At 41.1% G+C, this 17,516-nt stretch overlaps 1 protein-coding gene across 11 annotated transcripts in view; it reads left to right on the top strand.

Annotated features, from left to right (window-relative positions):
• Positions 1-17,516, top strand: part of FARSB (phenylalanyl-tRNA synthetase subunit beta) — a 46,169-nt gene that overhangs the window by 20,589 nt on the left and 8,064 nt on the right. For 4 of the 11 annotated variants that reach the window (XM_084847103.1, XM_084847105.1, XM_084847107.1 and 1 more), the window contains exons 14-17: positions 977-1,069; positions 5,480-5,597; positions 6,610-6,765; positions 7,565-7,717. In XM_084847103.1, the coding sequence (XP_084703229.1) occupies positions 977-1,069; positions 5,480-5,597; positions 6,610-6,765; positions 7,565-7,717 (520 nt within the window). Of the gene's footprint in view, positions 1-976; positions 1,070-5,479; positions 5,598-6,087; positions 6,181-6,609; positions 6,766-7,564; positions 8,055-17,516 lie in introns of those variants that run through there. The other 7 variants (XR_014789578.1, XM_084847108.1, XM_084847109.1 and 4 more) reach the window with 5 other exon arrangements.

Here is a 17,516-nt window from a genome sequence, read left to right as displayed (position 1 = left end):
ATGAGATATGTCAAATGAACACTAAGCATATGACAGAGATTATCATACCCCTTCCTCGTACTATGTATTTTGGACCTGCATTAGGGTAGCAAGACTGTGCAATCACCTGCCATTGTGTATTCCTGTAGTATGCAAACTGTACACACATACAATCCTACATGTTTACTTCCAGTTCATGCAGTCTTTCCAGGTATTCAAGAAAGATGTATTGTGTCAACATGCATATTCTGCATGGGATGTAGGCAGGCCTGGTGTGTTCAACAAATGCAATTTGGTGAAGATGTGAATAAGCTCTGTTTTATTTGGTAAGCAAGTAATAGTTGCCACCCAAAGCAGTGTTAGAGAAAATTCCTAAAATTGCCACAAATATGTAAACTGTGGGCAGTATCCAAAAAGGCCACTTTGCCTCTGCTAGCTCCATTGTACTCGTGGGACCCACCACTCATACAATGGGGCTTTTATGTGTTTAAAAATAACTCCAGAAACAAGTGGAAATTCTTGTTTCCAGATTGCAACACATCAGTGGAACCCTCTCCTCTGAGCTCCACTGACCTGCCCCATCCCGGAAAGAAGTGGAAATGCTTGTTTCAGGTTATTTTTAGAACCACAAAAGCCCTGTGGTGGGAGTGATGGGTCCTGCGAGCACATGGATGCAATATGACACTACCCTGTATTTTCAATATCCTGTACTTGAAAATTGTAATGGCTTTTCAGTAGGGATTCAGATTAACTTTAGTACATTTTAATCCTGATGTATGATCAAAAATGGTATTATCTCACGTAGTGATTTTTTTTGTCAAGTAAATGAAGCATAAAAATGAAGTATTATTAAAATATGTAGTACCGTAACACCAAAGCGAGCACACCACAACGGGAGGATTTTGGAGTTTTTGCTATCTTGTTGTTTTTGCATTTGAGTTATAATTAACATGACTGAATTAAATTCATTTGTTTTCTCCCCCCTGGCAAATGTTAGTGTTCTCAAGAAGACATTGCTAATAAACTGGGGATTGACATCTCTGCAACAAAAGCTGTACATATAGCAAATCCCAAAACAGCAGAATTTCAGGTGAGGACTACAGACTCAGTGCCAGTTCATAGTGCCTGAAAATTTAAAGTCGGGGTGGGGAATGTGTAGTCCTGCGGATGTTCTTGGGCCACAACTCCCATCTACCTCAGTACTGGCTATGGTGGCTGGGGCTGATGGGAGTTACCATGTCTTCTCCACCCCTAATCTAAATGAATTGGCCAATGAAAAGTTTTGGTTTACTGTGGCATTTATGGACGAACAGAAGCACAGAAGAAGAGCCATGCTGGGTCAGACTGAGGGCCTATCTAGTCCATCGTTCTGATCACACAGTGGCCACCCAGCTGTTGACCAGGAATTCACAAGCAGGACATGAGTGCAATAGCAGCTTTCCTCCCATGTTCCTCAGCAACTGGTGAACATAGGTGTACTGCCTCTGATACTTGAGGTAGCATATAGCCATCAGGACTAGTAGCCATTGCTAGATAGCTGCCTTCTCCATGAATTTGTCCAATCCCCTTTTAAAGCCATCCAAAGTAGTGGCAATCATTACATCTTGTGGAAGTGAATTCCATAGCTTAATTGTGCACTGTGTGAAGAAGTCCTTCCTTTTATCTGTCCTGAATCTCCCACAATGAAATGTGTAAATTGTGCTGCAATTCTAACCCCCAGAACTAGCTCCTTGGAGAAAACTAGGCTCGGGGGGCTTAAAAAAAAAAAAAAGACAAACAAGTTCTGACAGGGGGAAAAACACCCCCCCCCCCTCCCACCTTCTGCCGTGGCTGGTGCAAGGACTAGATGAGGTGGTTGAATTGCCTTGTTGCTCCCTTCCTTTTCCCCAGCCCCACTTAGGATTGCTGTGGTCATTTCTAATGTGTAAGCTATTCAAAGGACTTGTTTTATTGCTCTTGATTTTTGTGGTCAGTTCTGGGGATCTTCTGTAGTATTTTACTTGATTGTTGCATTCTTCAGTTAATTTTATTGCATTTTTTCAATGAGATTAGATTTGAGGATAATATATAGAACATTCCCCTTCATGGATCACTGCCTTGTTGTGGTGAAGGGGCTTGCATAACTCAGTGAAGCCATAAGCAGGGCCACCCAAGACGGACAGGTCATGATGGAGAGTTCTGACAAAATGTGGTCCACTGGAGAAGGAAATGGCAACCCACTCCAGTATTTTTGCCAAGAAAACCCCATGGAGCATATCACAAGGCTAAAAGAGATGACACCAGAAGATGAGCCCCTCAGGTTGGAAGGTGTCCAATATACTACTGGGGAAGAGCAGAGGGAATTTCCAAGTAGCACCAGAAAGAGTGAAGCGGCTGGGCCAAAGCCGAAAGGACACTCAGCTGTGGATGTGTCTGGTGGTGAAAAGAAAGTCTGATGCTGTAAAGAACAATATTGTTTAGGAAACTGGAATGTAAGATCAATGAATCAAGGTAAGCTGGAGGTGGTCAAACATGAGATGGCAAGATTGAACATCAACATCTTGGGAATCAGAGAACTAAAATGGACAAGCATGGGCGAATTTAATTCAGGTGACCATTATATCTACTACTGTGGGCAAGAATCTCTTAGAAGAAATGGAGTAGCACTCATAGTCAATAAAAGGGTGGGAAAAGCAGTACTGGGGTACAATCTCAAAAACGATAGAATGATCTCAGTACGAATCCAAGGCAAACCATTCAACATCACAGTAATTCAAGTCTATGGCCCCAACCACTGAGGCCGAAGAAGCTGAGGTTGATCGGTTCTATGAAGACCTACAACACCTTCTAGAACTAACACCAAAAAAAGATGTCTTCTTCGTCATAGGGGATTGGAATGCTAAAGTAGGAAGTCAAGAAATCACCGGGATAACAGGCAAGCATGGCCTTGGTGTACAAAATGAAGCAGGACAAAGGCTAATAGAGTTTTGCCAAGAGAACACACTGATCATAACAAACATACTTTTCCAACAGCACAAGAGGCGACTCTACACATGGACATCACCAGATGGTCAATATCGAATCAGATTGATTATGTCCTTTGCAGCCAAAGATGGAGAAGCTCTATACAGTCAGTCAAAACAAGACCTGGAGCTGACTGTGGCTCAGATCATGAGCTTCTTATTGCAAAATTTCAGCTTAAATTGAAGAACGTAGGAAAACCACTAAACCATTCAGGTATGACCTAAATCATATCCTTATGAATATACAGTGGAGGTGAGGAATAGATTTAAGGGATTAGACCTGATAGACAGAGTGCCTGAGGAACTATGGACGGAGGTCCGTAACATTGTTCAGGAGGCAGCAACGAAATCCGTCCCAAAGAAAAAGAAATGCAAGAAAGCCAAGTGGCTGTCTGATGAGGCTTTACAAGTAGCTGAGGAAAGAAGGGAAGCGAAAAGCAAGGGAGAAAGGGGAAGATATACCCAACTGAATGCAGATTTCCAGAGAATAGCAAGGAGAGATAAGAAGGCCTTCTTAAATGAAGAATACAAAGAAATCGAGGAAAACAATAGAATGGGAAAGACTAGAGATCTCTTCAGGAAAACTGGAGATCTCAAGGGAACGTTTTGTGCAAAGACGGGCATGATAAAGGACAAAGACGGCAGGGACCTAACAGAAGCAGATGAGATTAAGAAGAGGTGGAAAGAATACACAGAAGAACTATATAGGAAAGATCTTAATGTCCCTGATAGTGCGGTCACTGAACTTGAGCCAGACATCCTCGAGAGTGAAGTCAAGTGGGCCTTAGGAAGCATTAGTAACAACAAAGCTAGCGGAGATGACAGTATTCCAGCTGAGCTATTTAAGATCCTAAAAGATGGTGCTGTTAAAGTGCTGCACTCAATATGCCAACAAATTTGGAACACTCAACAGTGGCCACAAGACTGGAAAAGGTCAGTTTACATTCCAATTCCAAAGAAGGGCAATGCCAAAGAGTGTTCAAACTACCATACAATTGCGCTCATTTCACATGCCAGCAAGGTTATACTCAAAATCCTACAAGCTAGGCTTCAGCAGTATGTGAACCGAGAACTACCGGAAGTATAAGCTGGGTTCCGAAGAGGCAGAGGAACTAGAGATCAAATTGTCAACATTTGCTGGATCATGGAGAAAGCAAGAGAATTCCAGAAAAACGTCTATTTCTGCTTCATTGACTATTCTAAAGCCTTTGATTGTGTGGATCACAACAAACTGTGGCAAATTCTTAAAGAGATGGGAGTACCAGACCACCTTACCTGTCTCCTGAGAAACCTGTACGAGGGTCAAGAAGCAACAGTAAGAACCGGACATGGAACAACCGATTGGTTCAAAATTGGGAAAGGAGTACAACAAGGCTGTATATTGTCGCCCTGCTTATTTCATTTATATGCAGAGTACATCATGAGAAACGCCAGGTTGGATGAATCACAGGTTGGAATTAAGATTCCCGGGAGAATTATCAACAACCTCAGATATGCAGACGATACCACCCTAATGGCAGAAAGCGAAGAGGATCTAAAGAGCCTCTTGTTGAGGGTGAAAGTGGAGAGTGCAAAAGCTGGTTTAAAACTCAACATTAAAAAAACTAAAATCATGGCATCTGGCCCCATCATTTCCTGGCATATAGAAGGGAAAGAAATGGAAGCAGTGACAGATTTTATTTTCTTGGGCTCCAAGATCACCGCAAATGGTGACTATAGTCATGAAATTAAAAGACGCTTGCTCCTTGGGGGGAAAGCTATGGCAAACCTAGACAGCATAGTAAGAAGTAGAGACATCACCTTGCCGACAAAGGTTCATATAATCAAAGCTATGGTTTTCCCAGTAGCAACGTATGGCTGTGAGAGCTGGACTGTAAAGAAGGCTGAGCGCCGAAGAATCGATGCTTTCGAACTGTGGTGCTGGAGAAGACTCTTACGAGTCCCCTGGACTGCAAGGAGGTCAAATCAGTCAGTCCTAAAGGAAATCAACCCTGAGTGCTCATTGGAAGGACAGATACTGAAGCTGAAGCTCAAATATTTTGGCCACCTATTGCAAAGAGAAAACTCTCTGGAAAAGACCCTGATGCTGGGAAAGATTGAAGGCAAAAGGAGAAGGGGATGGTAGAGGATGAGATGGCTAGATAGCATCACCGATGCAATGAATATGGACTTGAGCACACTGCGGGAGAGAGCAGAGGACAGGAAGGCCTGGCGTGCTATGGTCCATGGGGTCACGAAGAGTCGGACACGACTGAACGACTCAACAACAACAACAACAATATAGAACAGCTTTCTAAAACATGATATGCTTTACATTATCATGAGCCAGTGCTGTGAACGTTGGACTTTGTTGTCAGACTGTAAAGGGCTGGGAATTGCTGAGGAGTCAGGGACAAATATTTACGGTCAATGTTGATATTCCACGGTTGCCATGTTTTTTGGAGATTTTTTTTTATATAGAGAAGCTTAATCTATACATTCTCCTTTATGACCTGCAGGTGGCGCGCACTACCCTCTTGCCTGGTCTCCTGAAAACAATTGCAGCTAATCGGAAAATGCCTTTACCTCTGAAACTCTTTGAAATCTCTGACGTTATAGTGAAAGATTCCACCAAGGGTAAGAGAACTTAAATTTAATGCTGATGTCTTAAAACATTAAGGACATGACTGAGTCCCCCACCAGTGCAACACTCACTGTACGAAGAGGATCCCTTTAGGCCCAACAGAGCCTGGTTTTTCCCCTGGTGTGCTCATGCACAGATGTCAAGGGGAGTAGGAAATCTGTGTCCACCTACTCTATCCCGATCCAGCCCTTCCCATATCCAACTTGCAATCCTTGGTGCAAGTTACAAGCATGAGTACGTGCACAGACTTCCCATTCCTCCTTATGTCCTCTTGCATTGGCTGGGTACAGCCATGCACAGACACAGGTGCAGAGGGGACAACATGTGTCTGGAAACCCTCTGCAGATTCTCTGTTAAAATAGGGGGCATACAGGTGGTAGTGGTGCAGGCGAGATGTACTTTTCCAAAATGCAAGTGTCTTACAGATTTTGTTTTGCTAGAGGGCAGCATATACCAGTTTTATTTCTCATTGTATTTTCCCAGCTTGCGAAAGGCCAGTTATCTGTCTTGCAAATTGTATGGAACAGGATCTTCAGACAGCACTTTGAAGTCTCTCTGATACATATGTAATTTATGGTAACATACTTGGCTGTTCCATTTTTTAAAACACAGCAGAATTGTTTTATGGAATGATGCAATAGATTTCTAGTTAAAATGATTTGAGGTTTTTCCAAGAAAGCTTAGCTCAGGTTTGGCAGCATCTCTTCTGTGTGATCTGTAGTGAATGAACTTCATAATCAAATACAATATTTCAAATCTACCTGTTATTATTGTGGGGGAGAAAGACATCTAGAGCCGTTAGTACTTTCTTGTTAAGACTCAGACTGTGACCTCAATGTGGTGGTAAAACTGGACTTGAGCTGCTTCAGGCTGTAGGGGAAGGCTTACATTTTTTGTTCCTACAGAGCGGCACATGCCAGCTTTCTTTTCATTGCATTGTATTGGCTTACCTCTCCCACTGCATGAGCTGCAGTGAACCTTGTGCTTCCCCTTCCCCTCACACAGCTGGGAAGACGCAGTTGGGCAGCATTTGCTTCCATGGGAGAAGAAGGGCAGAGTGTGTGAGCCCGAGACCCTCTGCTGCTTATTCACGTGATGCTAAGCTGTGCTTCAGTGTAATCTGTGAATGCAGCCTTATAAAACTAGCGTGTCAGGAAGAAGGTGAGGCTAGAACCTTTGAATTTCCCCCCTTTTAAAAAACAACAACAAAAACCCATGGGAGCCTCCACTAGTAGTCTGAAGTGGTAGAGTTTAAATACAGGTTTACCACTGCAGTCAGATCTAAGCTGAAGAAAGAGTTTAGTTTTTATTTATTTTAAGAAAAGTGATTGCATTGCATTGCATTTGTTTCGTTTACTACATTTCTACACCGCCCAATATCCGAAACTCTCTGGGTAGTTTACAGAGATTAAAAACCTTAAAAATACATTATACATAGTATAAAAACCATTTATGTACAGACATATAAACAGACAGCACACATAGAGACACACATACTGCATATCTAAAAAAATTTGAACTGTCAACAATAAGAACAATCCAGGACCTGATTAAACCTCATCATATGTTGCCAAATCCCTGAAAGAAGAGGAAGGCCTTAACTTGGCACCAAAAAGATAACAGTGTTGGTGCCAGGCAAGCATCATCAGGGAGATCATTCCATCATTGGAATGGCCACTGCTGAGAAAACCCTCCCCCTTGCTGCTGCCTTCCAAGGCTCCCTCGGAGGAGGTACCTGGAGGAGGGCCTTAGATGATGAATGTAGCGTATGGATAGATTCATGCTGGCCGAGGCGCTCCATCAGATAATGCGACATTGCAAATTTTCTTTTTGATCAACATGTTGTTCAGTGTGTAGGTATAAACAAGCATTGATACTAAATAGGATTAAAAAAGACAAAGTCCTTTAAAATGCAGCCTTTACAAAGTTGATAACTATGGCTTGCTTTTTTTTCCCCCAGACGTGGGTGCAAGAAACCAGAGGCATCTCTGTGCTGTCTACTATAACAAAAACTCTGGCTTTGAGGTAATTCATGGATTGCTAGACAGAGTCATGCAGCTCCTGGATGTCCCACCAAGTAAAGAGAATGGATATTATATTAAAGCAACTGAAGGTAAGGAAAGCTTAGACAATGCATGCAAACCTTACCTGCATGTCTGCCTTGGACCACAATGCAAGCCCATCTGGACAGTGTCTGATTCACTTCTAGATACTGGCCTTTGTGTGTTTAGATTCTTGACTGCCTCACTTTCAGTGCCTTTTCAACAAATGCTCTCATTGCTTTATTTATTCTCCATACTAGCTCACCATGGCATGGTCTGGCCATGCTGGCTGGGAATGATAAGGGCTGTAGGGCACTAGGTTGGGCAAGGCTACTGTAGAGCTTCTATTGCTGTTAATTATAGTTTCCCTTAGGCACAGTATTTGGTAAGCCCCCGCTCAGAACGAAGGGTGAGAGTATGCAGTCCAGTTCCAAGAGCAATTATTTGGAGCAAATGGCTTGGATCCTAAGTAGCACAAGCATCCGAAAGCTCAAAGGGACTTTCCTATTCCCTCCAGCCCTATGCATTCCCCCCAAAAGCCTCTTTGGAAGGTCAGGGGACCCTCTTGAATAGTGAGGGATGGGATGCAGGATCCTACTGGGGAATGGGGAATCGGTCCAAACAGGGCAGCAACAACTTGCGTAAGCTTCATTTTCATCACACAACTTAGGATCCAAGTCTCTGTGTAGTTCTACCGATGCAGGAGAGTGACCTTGTTAACCATACAGTTGCTTTGTGTATTATTTATTTGTATAAATATGTATACTGCTGAAGATAATCATACCACAGTAGTGTCCAACATTAAAATCGCAACATAAAACCATTAAAATCGCAACATAAAACCATTAAAATCGCTACAATAGTACTTTATCACAAGAGTTAATGCAGTGTTGCTCCACAACTTTTCTTGTGGAGTCTCAGATGTTTGCGGAGCACAGGAGTTCTTTACTTTGTACCATGTGACTGAAACATTTGAAGACATTTCAAATGGACAATAGTATGAGGCCAGCCTTTGGATCAAAAAGCATGAGAATGAGAGTCATTTATATGCCCTAGTTGAGAACAGACCATATATATGACTTCATTTTTTAAAAAAAGTGAGATATACATTTTTATGGGATATGTTTATATTTTAAAAACTGTTCCTCCACAAGTGCGTTTGTCTTGCAAAGTTATGTTGAGCTGCAAATTTCTAGTAACTTTCTTTAAAAAAAGAACGAGAGAGCTAAAAGCATAGCTGTGTGGTTGTCAAGCAAGCATTAAAATTGTACGATAAATCAGTGTATGGGTGTACATTTGTATGATTCCTGTAGTTCAGTCAATGCGTGTGTTGACACTGTGTGCATCAGATTACCGACCAGGTTAGGAAGCCTGAGCGAAAACATTGTACATTTTAAATATAAAACTCTTGCTAAGATCTGTATAATCATCTGACTCATTTCAGAATTTAGATAGAGAAATAAGGTGTCTGTTTACTGTATATGCTCGTTCTTGTTCCATATGTTCAAACCACGGTTATTAGATCACCCTCTGTTCCAGTAATACCTAAATATCCATTAAGTTAATCTTGAGGTCATAACCTTTTTGCCCTCACAGCAACACCTGTGCAACAGTTGCAGATGCTTGAAAATATGGGTGAAATTGTGATGTTCCTCAGGCCTTCACACTAGTGTTTAGTGTAACTGGAGCCCTGCAATATACTGAAGAAGAAATTTAGCCCTGAGTGATCAAGTGTATTAGAGATGAACCCTTGCTCATTTTTGAAACCTTGCTCATTCTGTGACAACCCACAATATTTACTGTCTGACACTTAGTGGGATCATAAATACATTTCTCCAATTTAGCATTCCATTCAGAAACTAAGGATTAGATCCAGATTAATTTAGTCATGCTTTAGTCTCATTGAAATCAGTGGGACAAGTTAGTCGACTAACTTATGTCCCATTTATTTCAATGGGACTAAAGTACAACTAACTTAGTTTGGATCCAATCCTAACAGTACAATCCTATACATGACTACTCAAAATTAAGACTGAGTTCAATGGGATTTACTCCCAGATAAGTGTGTGTAGGATTGCAGCCTTAGTGGTCAAAGTTTGCCATTTTCTAAACTTTTGTAATTTCTTTTCCCCAAAGCTATAAATGAAAAACTGGAGTGTTTTATGTGTTCTATGTAGCTTAGAGGCTGTCTTGTTTATATGCCCTCTTTAAACTCTGTCTTCCCTGCCTGGATCAAATATGAAATGCACAGAGAAATGACAGGTCTGAATAGTTCAGCTGGCATAACATCAGAATTTTAATCTTAGGATTCAGGGTTCTAGTCTCTCTTTGGGCATGTCTTCTCTTCTGGCAGGCATGTTTGTGAGGCCTGCTGCTTTCTAGACCAGAGAACAGTCTGAAGATACATGACACAGCTCTTCTACTCAAGCTAAGCAGGACTCCAAAAGGCTTTGGACAAAGTCCTTCACCAAAGACTCCTGAGCAAATTTAGCGGTCATGCAATAAGCGGACAGGTCCGCTTATGGATAAGAACATAAGAAGAGCCATGCTGGGTCAGACCAAGGCTCCATCTAGTCCAGCATTCTGTTCACGCAGTGGCCAACCAGCTATTGACTGGGAACCCACAAGCCGGGCATGAGCGCAACAGCACTCTCTCATCCATGTTCTCCAGCAACTGGTGTACGTAGGCTCACTGCCTCTGGTACTGGAGGTAGCACATAGTCATCAGGACTAGTAGCCATCAATAGCCTTCTCCATTAATTTTTCCAACCCCTTTTTAAAGCCATCCGTATTGGTGGTCATCACTTGATTCCATAATTTAACTATGCGCTGTGTGAAAAAGTATTTCCTTTTATCTGTCCTGAATCTCCCACCAATCAGCTTCATAGGATGACCCCCGGGTTCTAGTACTTTGAGAGAGGGAGAAAAATGTCCCTCTATCCACATTCTCCACACCATGCATCATTTTTTAGACCTCTGTCATGTCTCCTATTAACCCTCCTTTTTTCCAAGCTAAACAATCCCAGCTGTTGTAACCGTCTCTCATAGGGGAGATGCTCCAGCTCCTTGGTCATTTTAGTTACCTTTTTCTGCACTTTTTTCCAGCTCTACAATATCGTTTTTTAGGTCTGGTGACCAGAACTGGACACAGTATTCCAAGTGTGGCTGCACCATAGGGGCAGTATGATATTGGCAGTTTTATTCTCAATTCCTTTTCTAATTATGCCTAACATGGAGTTTGCCTTACAGCAGCCTCACACTAGGTTAACATCTTCATTGAGTTGTCCACCACAACCCCAAGATCTCTTTCCAGGTTGGTCACCGCTAGCTCAGATCCCATGATAGACTCATAGACTCATAGGGTTGGAAGGGGCCTACAAGACCATCAAGTCCAACCCCCTGCTCAATGCAGGAAGCCTGATTCCCAGGCGGTCTCCCATCCAAATACTACAGGCTGTACTTGAAGTTGGGATTTTTTGCCCATCGTGCATCACTTTACACTTGCTTACATTGAATCGCATTTGCCATTTAGTTACCCATTCTCCCAGTTTGGAGAGATCCTTTTGGAGCTCTTCACAATCTCTTTTTGTTTTAACCACCCTAAATAATTTGGTGTCATGCGCAAACTGGTGCCAATCAGTAACTGGTTAAAGAACAGAAAGCAGAGAGTAGGAATAAATGGTAAATAGTGGGGTCCCACAGGGATCTGTATTAGGACCAATGCTTTTCAGCCTGTTCATAAATGATCTGCTGTTGTGCTCATGCCGTGCTTGTGGGTTTCTGGTCAACAGCTGGTTGGCACTGTGTGAACAGAACGCTGGACTAGTTGGACCCTTGGTCTGATCCAGCATGGCTCTTCTTATGTTCTTATGGTCCAATAAGATGCCTGGGTAGGAGACCTCTATGGGACCATATATAAGCTTCTCAGAGGAAGAAGAGGGTTGGGTAGGGTTAAGTGAAGTAAGTAAAACAGTCTTCTCCTCACTTCATAGAGTTAACTCAGAGAGGAAGGTACCTCCTGTCACCTCCGGTTGCTAGGCTCTCTGGTAGCTGGGAATGATCTCTACCGCTCATTTTGCTATAAATATGCATTCTGCTTCTATTTCTAACCTGGCTCTTTCTTTCTACCCTACCCTTCTCTGTCTAAAAATAACTAAATTAATTCTAGCTCAACAAGCACTCTAAATATGAATTGAGTTTGTTGATGGAAAAAAGAAAACATTTGTGTATTGGATTAGTTTGCCACTTTTTAAGTGCAGTTCAGAATGTGCTGTGCTTCGATGCAGAAAACATCAGTGTTGTGTTGTCTTTTGTCTTCCATATCCCTCTTGTAAATCTTTATATAACGTTCAGTTTAAAAGTCTCCAAAGTACAACATTTATCTCAATACCAACTAAATATGACTTACAGGTTGTCTTAGCTTCATCTGTTTTGAAGATCTGAACAATGAAAATTGTATGCAATTTTGAGCATAATCTGCATAATGAATCTTATTAGCGCAGTTGTTCTCTTAGTGCAGAATTAGGGGTTTCTTGGCCTATTATAGTTCTAATATTTTACTATATGAACCAACATTTCAATATGTATAGTTATAACCAGTCAATATGTATAGATATATACACTATGGTTATAACTCCCATCTGAGTGAACCAATGCCCAACACAATTTGCCTCTTTGATTTCTGAAGTGAATGGCCCAGATTATGATGTCCAAAATCATCTCCCCCAGGATTGCTCCCGGGCCTGTAGGAGTGCGAAATCTATACAACGTTCTATTGTGAACTAAATTCACGTTGAGTTCAGCAGCAGCCCTGAATTACAAGAAATGAAATATTAGATGCTTTCAAGACATTCCAATGTTTTTAAAGTAGATTTTTTTATTCCTGTTTTAGGGCACCCACTCTATTAATTTGATTTCCCAGTTGTTCTGCTGAAAAAGAGCCATGATTAAATTTATTTGGCCAGGACTTTGAATTGCTTTAGTCCTTTTGTCAGATTTTCGCCAGTTCTGAAAGCATATCAGCTATGTTTTGTGTATGAATTTGCAGCCTATGCTGCTTTTGTAAGATCTTTCTTGGGTCAACGTCATTGTTACAGGTTCCTTCTGCTTCCCTAATAATGTAAATATGCTTTTAAGACTGCCAAGTGAGATGAAAATGCCTATTTTCAGTCTTGGCCTTGCCTCTCAACTAAGGGCTCAATCCTATGCATGTTTAGACAGAGGAAAGTCCTACAACTCCCAGCATCGGGAGTTGTATCCTATGCTGGCTGGGGAATGCTGGGAGTCATAGGACTTTCTTCTGTCCAAACATGCATAGGATTGCACTCTAAGTGACAGAGTTGTAGCATAATGCTGCTGCTTCTATTTCTGGCCTCCATTTATTTAATTGAAGGTGTGGTGCAGTGAGGAAAATGCTAATGAGAGTAAACTATAGTGACAGCTTTTCATTTAAGGTTTGGTTGGCAATCAGACCAACAGTTATGTAACAGTTATTACATCTGTTGCAAAATGTCCTGCACATTTGTATTACCATAAAATTTATGGCATAAATGAAAACAACACTGCAAGATTAACTTTGCTGTAACGTAATGACAATTTCAATGTCATTTCGGATGAGCAGCTAGCCAGAACCATTGATTGTACTGTTCTGAGACCTCAGTAAAGACCTTGAGCAGTAAACCCAGAAGCAGCCACTGTAAATGCTGCTTGAGACCTTTTTTCAATTGAATACGGTCTCAATTTGATGCATTGAAGATTACTACTTTTTGCATCTAGTTTCCCTGCACTGTGATCAAAACACTGGGGAAAGTCAGTGATTGGAGGTGTTTCTCTCAGTGCATTAAAAGGGCAGAGACTGGGGGATCCCACCTCAATTTTTCTTTTTCTAAATCACTGCCCCTTTACAACATGATCTCCACAGATTATGCTCTGGTTCCAGGTGGTAGTCTTGTCTAAATCATTTCCAGGGCCACAACTACATCTCACAGTCCTGGAGTTGGCTACAAGGCAGATTGCTGGGAAGTAATTGTTGCATCCTACCACTTCTCCTTGGCCTTTTGGAGTGTTGTGGATTGGTAAAGTGTGTCAGAAGTGAAGCTACAATATTTTAAAACAAAAATCATGCTGTAATAATAAACTCCCTGCAAGGAAACCAAAATTTGAAGCATTTGTATTTGATTTGTCACACTATAATCTATAGTTTGTAATGGTTTTTGCGTTACAAATGTGTTGCAGACTGTTTTAGTCAGGCATTATACAAACGAAGTTAGTTTTTTGAGGGTTTTTTAAAAGTTGTATAACTATCTACTATTTCTTAAAGTCTGTGGAATGAACTGCTGAACTTTCTAAATCATATTGTAACTTGAGTCACAGGAAAAACTGCAAGCTGATAACCCAGCTTCTAGCTGATCTTAGGGTAAGTGTTTAGGTGAGATGTAGAGAGATTTATCCTCCCACCCAGTGCTACTTATCTTCCCTCCTACCCCAGTTGGACATCAGGTTATGAATTGGTTCTAACTGGCTCTTGTCATGGTCTGAAGACACATGATGCAACAACCTTGCTGAAGCCAAACCATTCTGGGTCTGGTTAATACTAGAATGGGAGATCATCTAGTAACCCTATAGACACTGTACTGATTTCCATCATGGAAGAAAAGCAGGTTACAGACAGTGATGTTGTTTTTTTAAAAATGTATCAATCACTGGAAGGGGTGAATTTAGGGATTGTTAGGAAGGGGTTGGATTTCAAGTCTTTTACGAAAAGGCTTCTTATAGAATGTTCCTTCCTGAATTTATTTTGATGTCCTGCATTTAACTCAGTTCTCTCACTAGAGATCATTTTGAAAATTTTCCCAGGTACAGGGGAGTGCTAGATGCTCTGTCATTAGATCAAACCCTTCATTGTGTAACTGTAACTCATGTTGACACATTGATGAAATGCTCTCTTTATTGGGGGAAAGGGATGGAGTGTGGAAAATAGTGGCACATTAGGGAATTGGAATCATCTTAACTTGATTTGGCCTCTTCGTCATTCTCAGACAGAGTGGCGTCTGTGAAGCCTACAAGTCGGTGGAAAGCTGGTGCCATGGCTGCGAGGCTTTCTCTCTTGACAATCATGCCACCGAAAAACCTAGCATAATTATTGCTAAATATGTTGGTGGGTCTGAACGCTGACCACAAAATAGAACCTTCCATGCAAATGTAGGCAACTAGCACAGTGATGAATTCATTTGCCAAATTTGTCCATCGCTTGGGACAACTTTGCATACAAATCCCACAGAGATGAACTGTAAGAGCACAGTTGTGCTAACTTTCAGCATTGATGAGAGGTTCATGATGAATTCTACCCTAAACATCTAGATCCAGTGAACCAGACTAGCTTTCTTAGAATGAATAAAAAATGCAGTATTCTTAATTATCCAAGGGTTAGCTCATTACTTGCTGAAGCTGGTCCAGAGAAAGCTTGACAGTATATTATTTCAGCCATTTTGAAGGCTTAGCTCAAATGGCTTGCTGTAGATAAGCACCTAAATTTCACTCTCTTCAGACAGTGGCGATGGAGCAGCTATCTCCATAGGCTCATGGTTCTTACCTTATCTGGTCCTTATCAGAAATAAAAATATTAACTGCACCTAATAAATATTAAACATGTCATTAACAGATATTTTTATCTTGTTTGTTACTTTCTAATTGATAAAATTATTGCCAAGTAGCATGAAAACTGATAGCCGTACAAAATTGACTAGCTTATATTTTTGCATTCCCAGAGCACGCAGAGCTTAGACAATCTAAATCTGCATTAAGAACAGGTAAACTGCTGAAATACCATATTTTCACACTATGCAGAGAAATGTCTTGCCTATAATAGAAGCACAAAATTTGAAACCCAGCAGCTCTGTGTACATGATCCGATTTATGCGTGGAACTTGGGTGTGGGGCCAACCGTCTCTAGCCTTCTTCTCCTTCCATGTGTTGACTGTACAGATTTTCAGTAATCTGCACAGGATTAGAGTAGATTGTTTGCCCTTATTACAAAAGTGTAAAGAAGTGTGAAGGATTCTGCTTTTGAAAAAGATTGCAATTTTAATAACGCTTTCCAGAGGAGTAGCTTTTGTGGACTAGAGCCCACTTAGTGCCCACTTCATCAGATGCATAGTATGTGATCTTCAGCTGTCAGGTATGGGTGTGAAGGGGGGAAAAATGATAAAGGCTGGAGTTAAATGACAATTCAATTATTTTATTTGATTGATTGATTGATTGATTGCATTTATATCCCGCCTTTTTTCCTCTTGCAAGGAACCCGAGGTGGCTTACATTATCCGCCTTCTCTCCATTTTATCCTCACAGCAACAACCCTGTGAGGTAGGTTGGGCTGAGAGTCTGTGACTGGCCCAAAGTCACCCAGTGAGCTTCCATGGCCAAGTGGGGACTAGAACGCAGATCTCCCGGCTCCCAGTCCAACACTCTCACCAGTACATCACGCTGGCTCTTTAATCAGAGCTTAAATGTATGCAAAATAACCCTCCACAGCAGCAGTAATTGGTGATAACACAATCATCTTAACGTTGTTGAGTAAAGTAACACCAAGTAGGACAGGAAACTATTACCTCTACGCAGACCCAAATGAATAGAATTGAACTTTTTGATAAGTTCCAATTGAGGAGTTTCACGCTGGAGTTTCTCTCTGAACTTCCTTTGTTTCGAGATGGCCACCTTAAGATCTTGGTTCTTGGTTGGTTAAATACCCTCTTACTGGATATTGGCAGTTTGGGTGTCAAATATCTGTCTGTTTATTCTTTTGCATAGAGACTAGCCTATTTGTCTTACATAGAATGCAGAAGAGCATTGCTGGCGGATGATAGCATATATCACATTGGAAGATGAATGCTAGTATTTTTGTCTGGAAATACCAGTCTGGATAACTCTGTATATACAGTCCCCTTACTGTTGGTTTGGTAGTGTTGGTAACTACTGTTTGGTCTATTGATGATAACCTAAATCAGATTTCACATGGATTCACCACTGGAAAATCATAGATGCTACAGCGGAAGGGACACTTTTAGAGGTTAATCAGTGGTAAACAGTTAATGCAAACATTGACATATGCTCAGTTTTGTTTATCAGTAACAATCTTCACCATAGAAGTTATGAAATGAAAATGTTTCTTTCTGCTTGAAAGGAGTTCAGACTCCATCACGGGCTAACTAGGTAATTACCCCTTTTCATCTTGCATCTGCAGACCTGTCCAGACTACCACACCTGTCCCACTGTTTCAAACATACAGTAAGGGATTTTTCTTTTTGATGTTCAGAAAAGAGATGAGAGGCTGCTGTTGAATTGGGGGATTAGGTTTACATGTGTTAGGAACTTCAGAGGCTGTTAACGGTTTCACTTCCGGCATAAGCTATTTACGCAGATCAGATTACTTGTTTGCATTTGCTCTGTAATTAGTTTTTTAATTATTATTTCTCTCTCTCTCTCTCTCTCTCTCTCTCTGGAACAGCAGTTTGAAACTAATACTAGTTGTGAGTGCAAAGTATGGTATATTCTCATGCAAAACCATAATTAATCGTGGACAAGATTATCTTCCACATAGAATGGCCAGCAAATGCATTGCTTCTGGCAGTGGGGATACATAACTGCTATTGACATGCAAAATTGAGCAAACTATGGACATTTACTATGAAAATGGCAATTAGTGAAACACATTCTATGTATTTTATATATTTGGTAAAATATTATTCTAATATACGACCTGGAATTTTGAAGTTTTTCCTTCCCATATCATTACATATTACAAAGTTTTTGTGTTTAAATGTTAATTCCAAATTCAAGCTTAAAACTGTGTGGTTAAGAGTATACTAAACTTGC

This window comes from Heloderma suspectum, chromosome 3, assembly GCF_057233095.1.
Source record: "Heloderma suspectum isolate Gila_16-S chromosome 3, 16-S_ref, whole genome shotgun sequence".
In the NCBI taxonomy this organism is placed as follows: Eukaryota; Metazoa; Chordata; class Lepidosauria; order Squamata; family Helodermatidae; genus Heloderma; species Heloderma suspectum.
The sequence above is the reverse complement of the archived record's forward strand: the minus strand, read 5'-3'. Positions and strand labels throughout refer to the sequence as shown.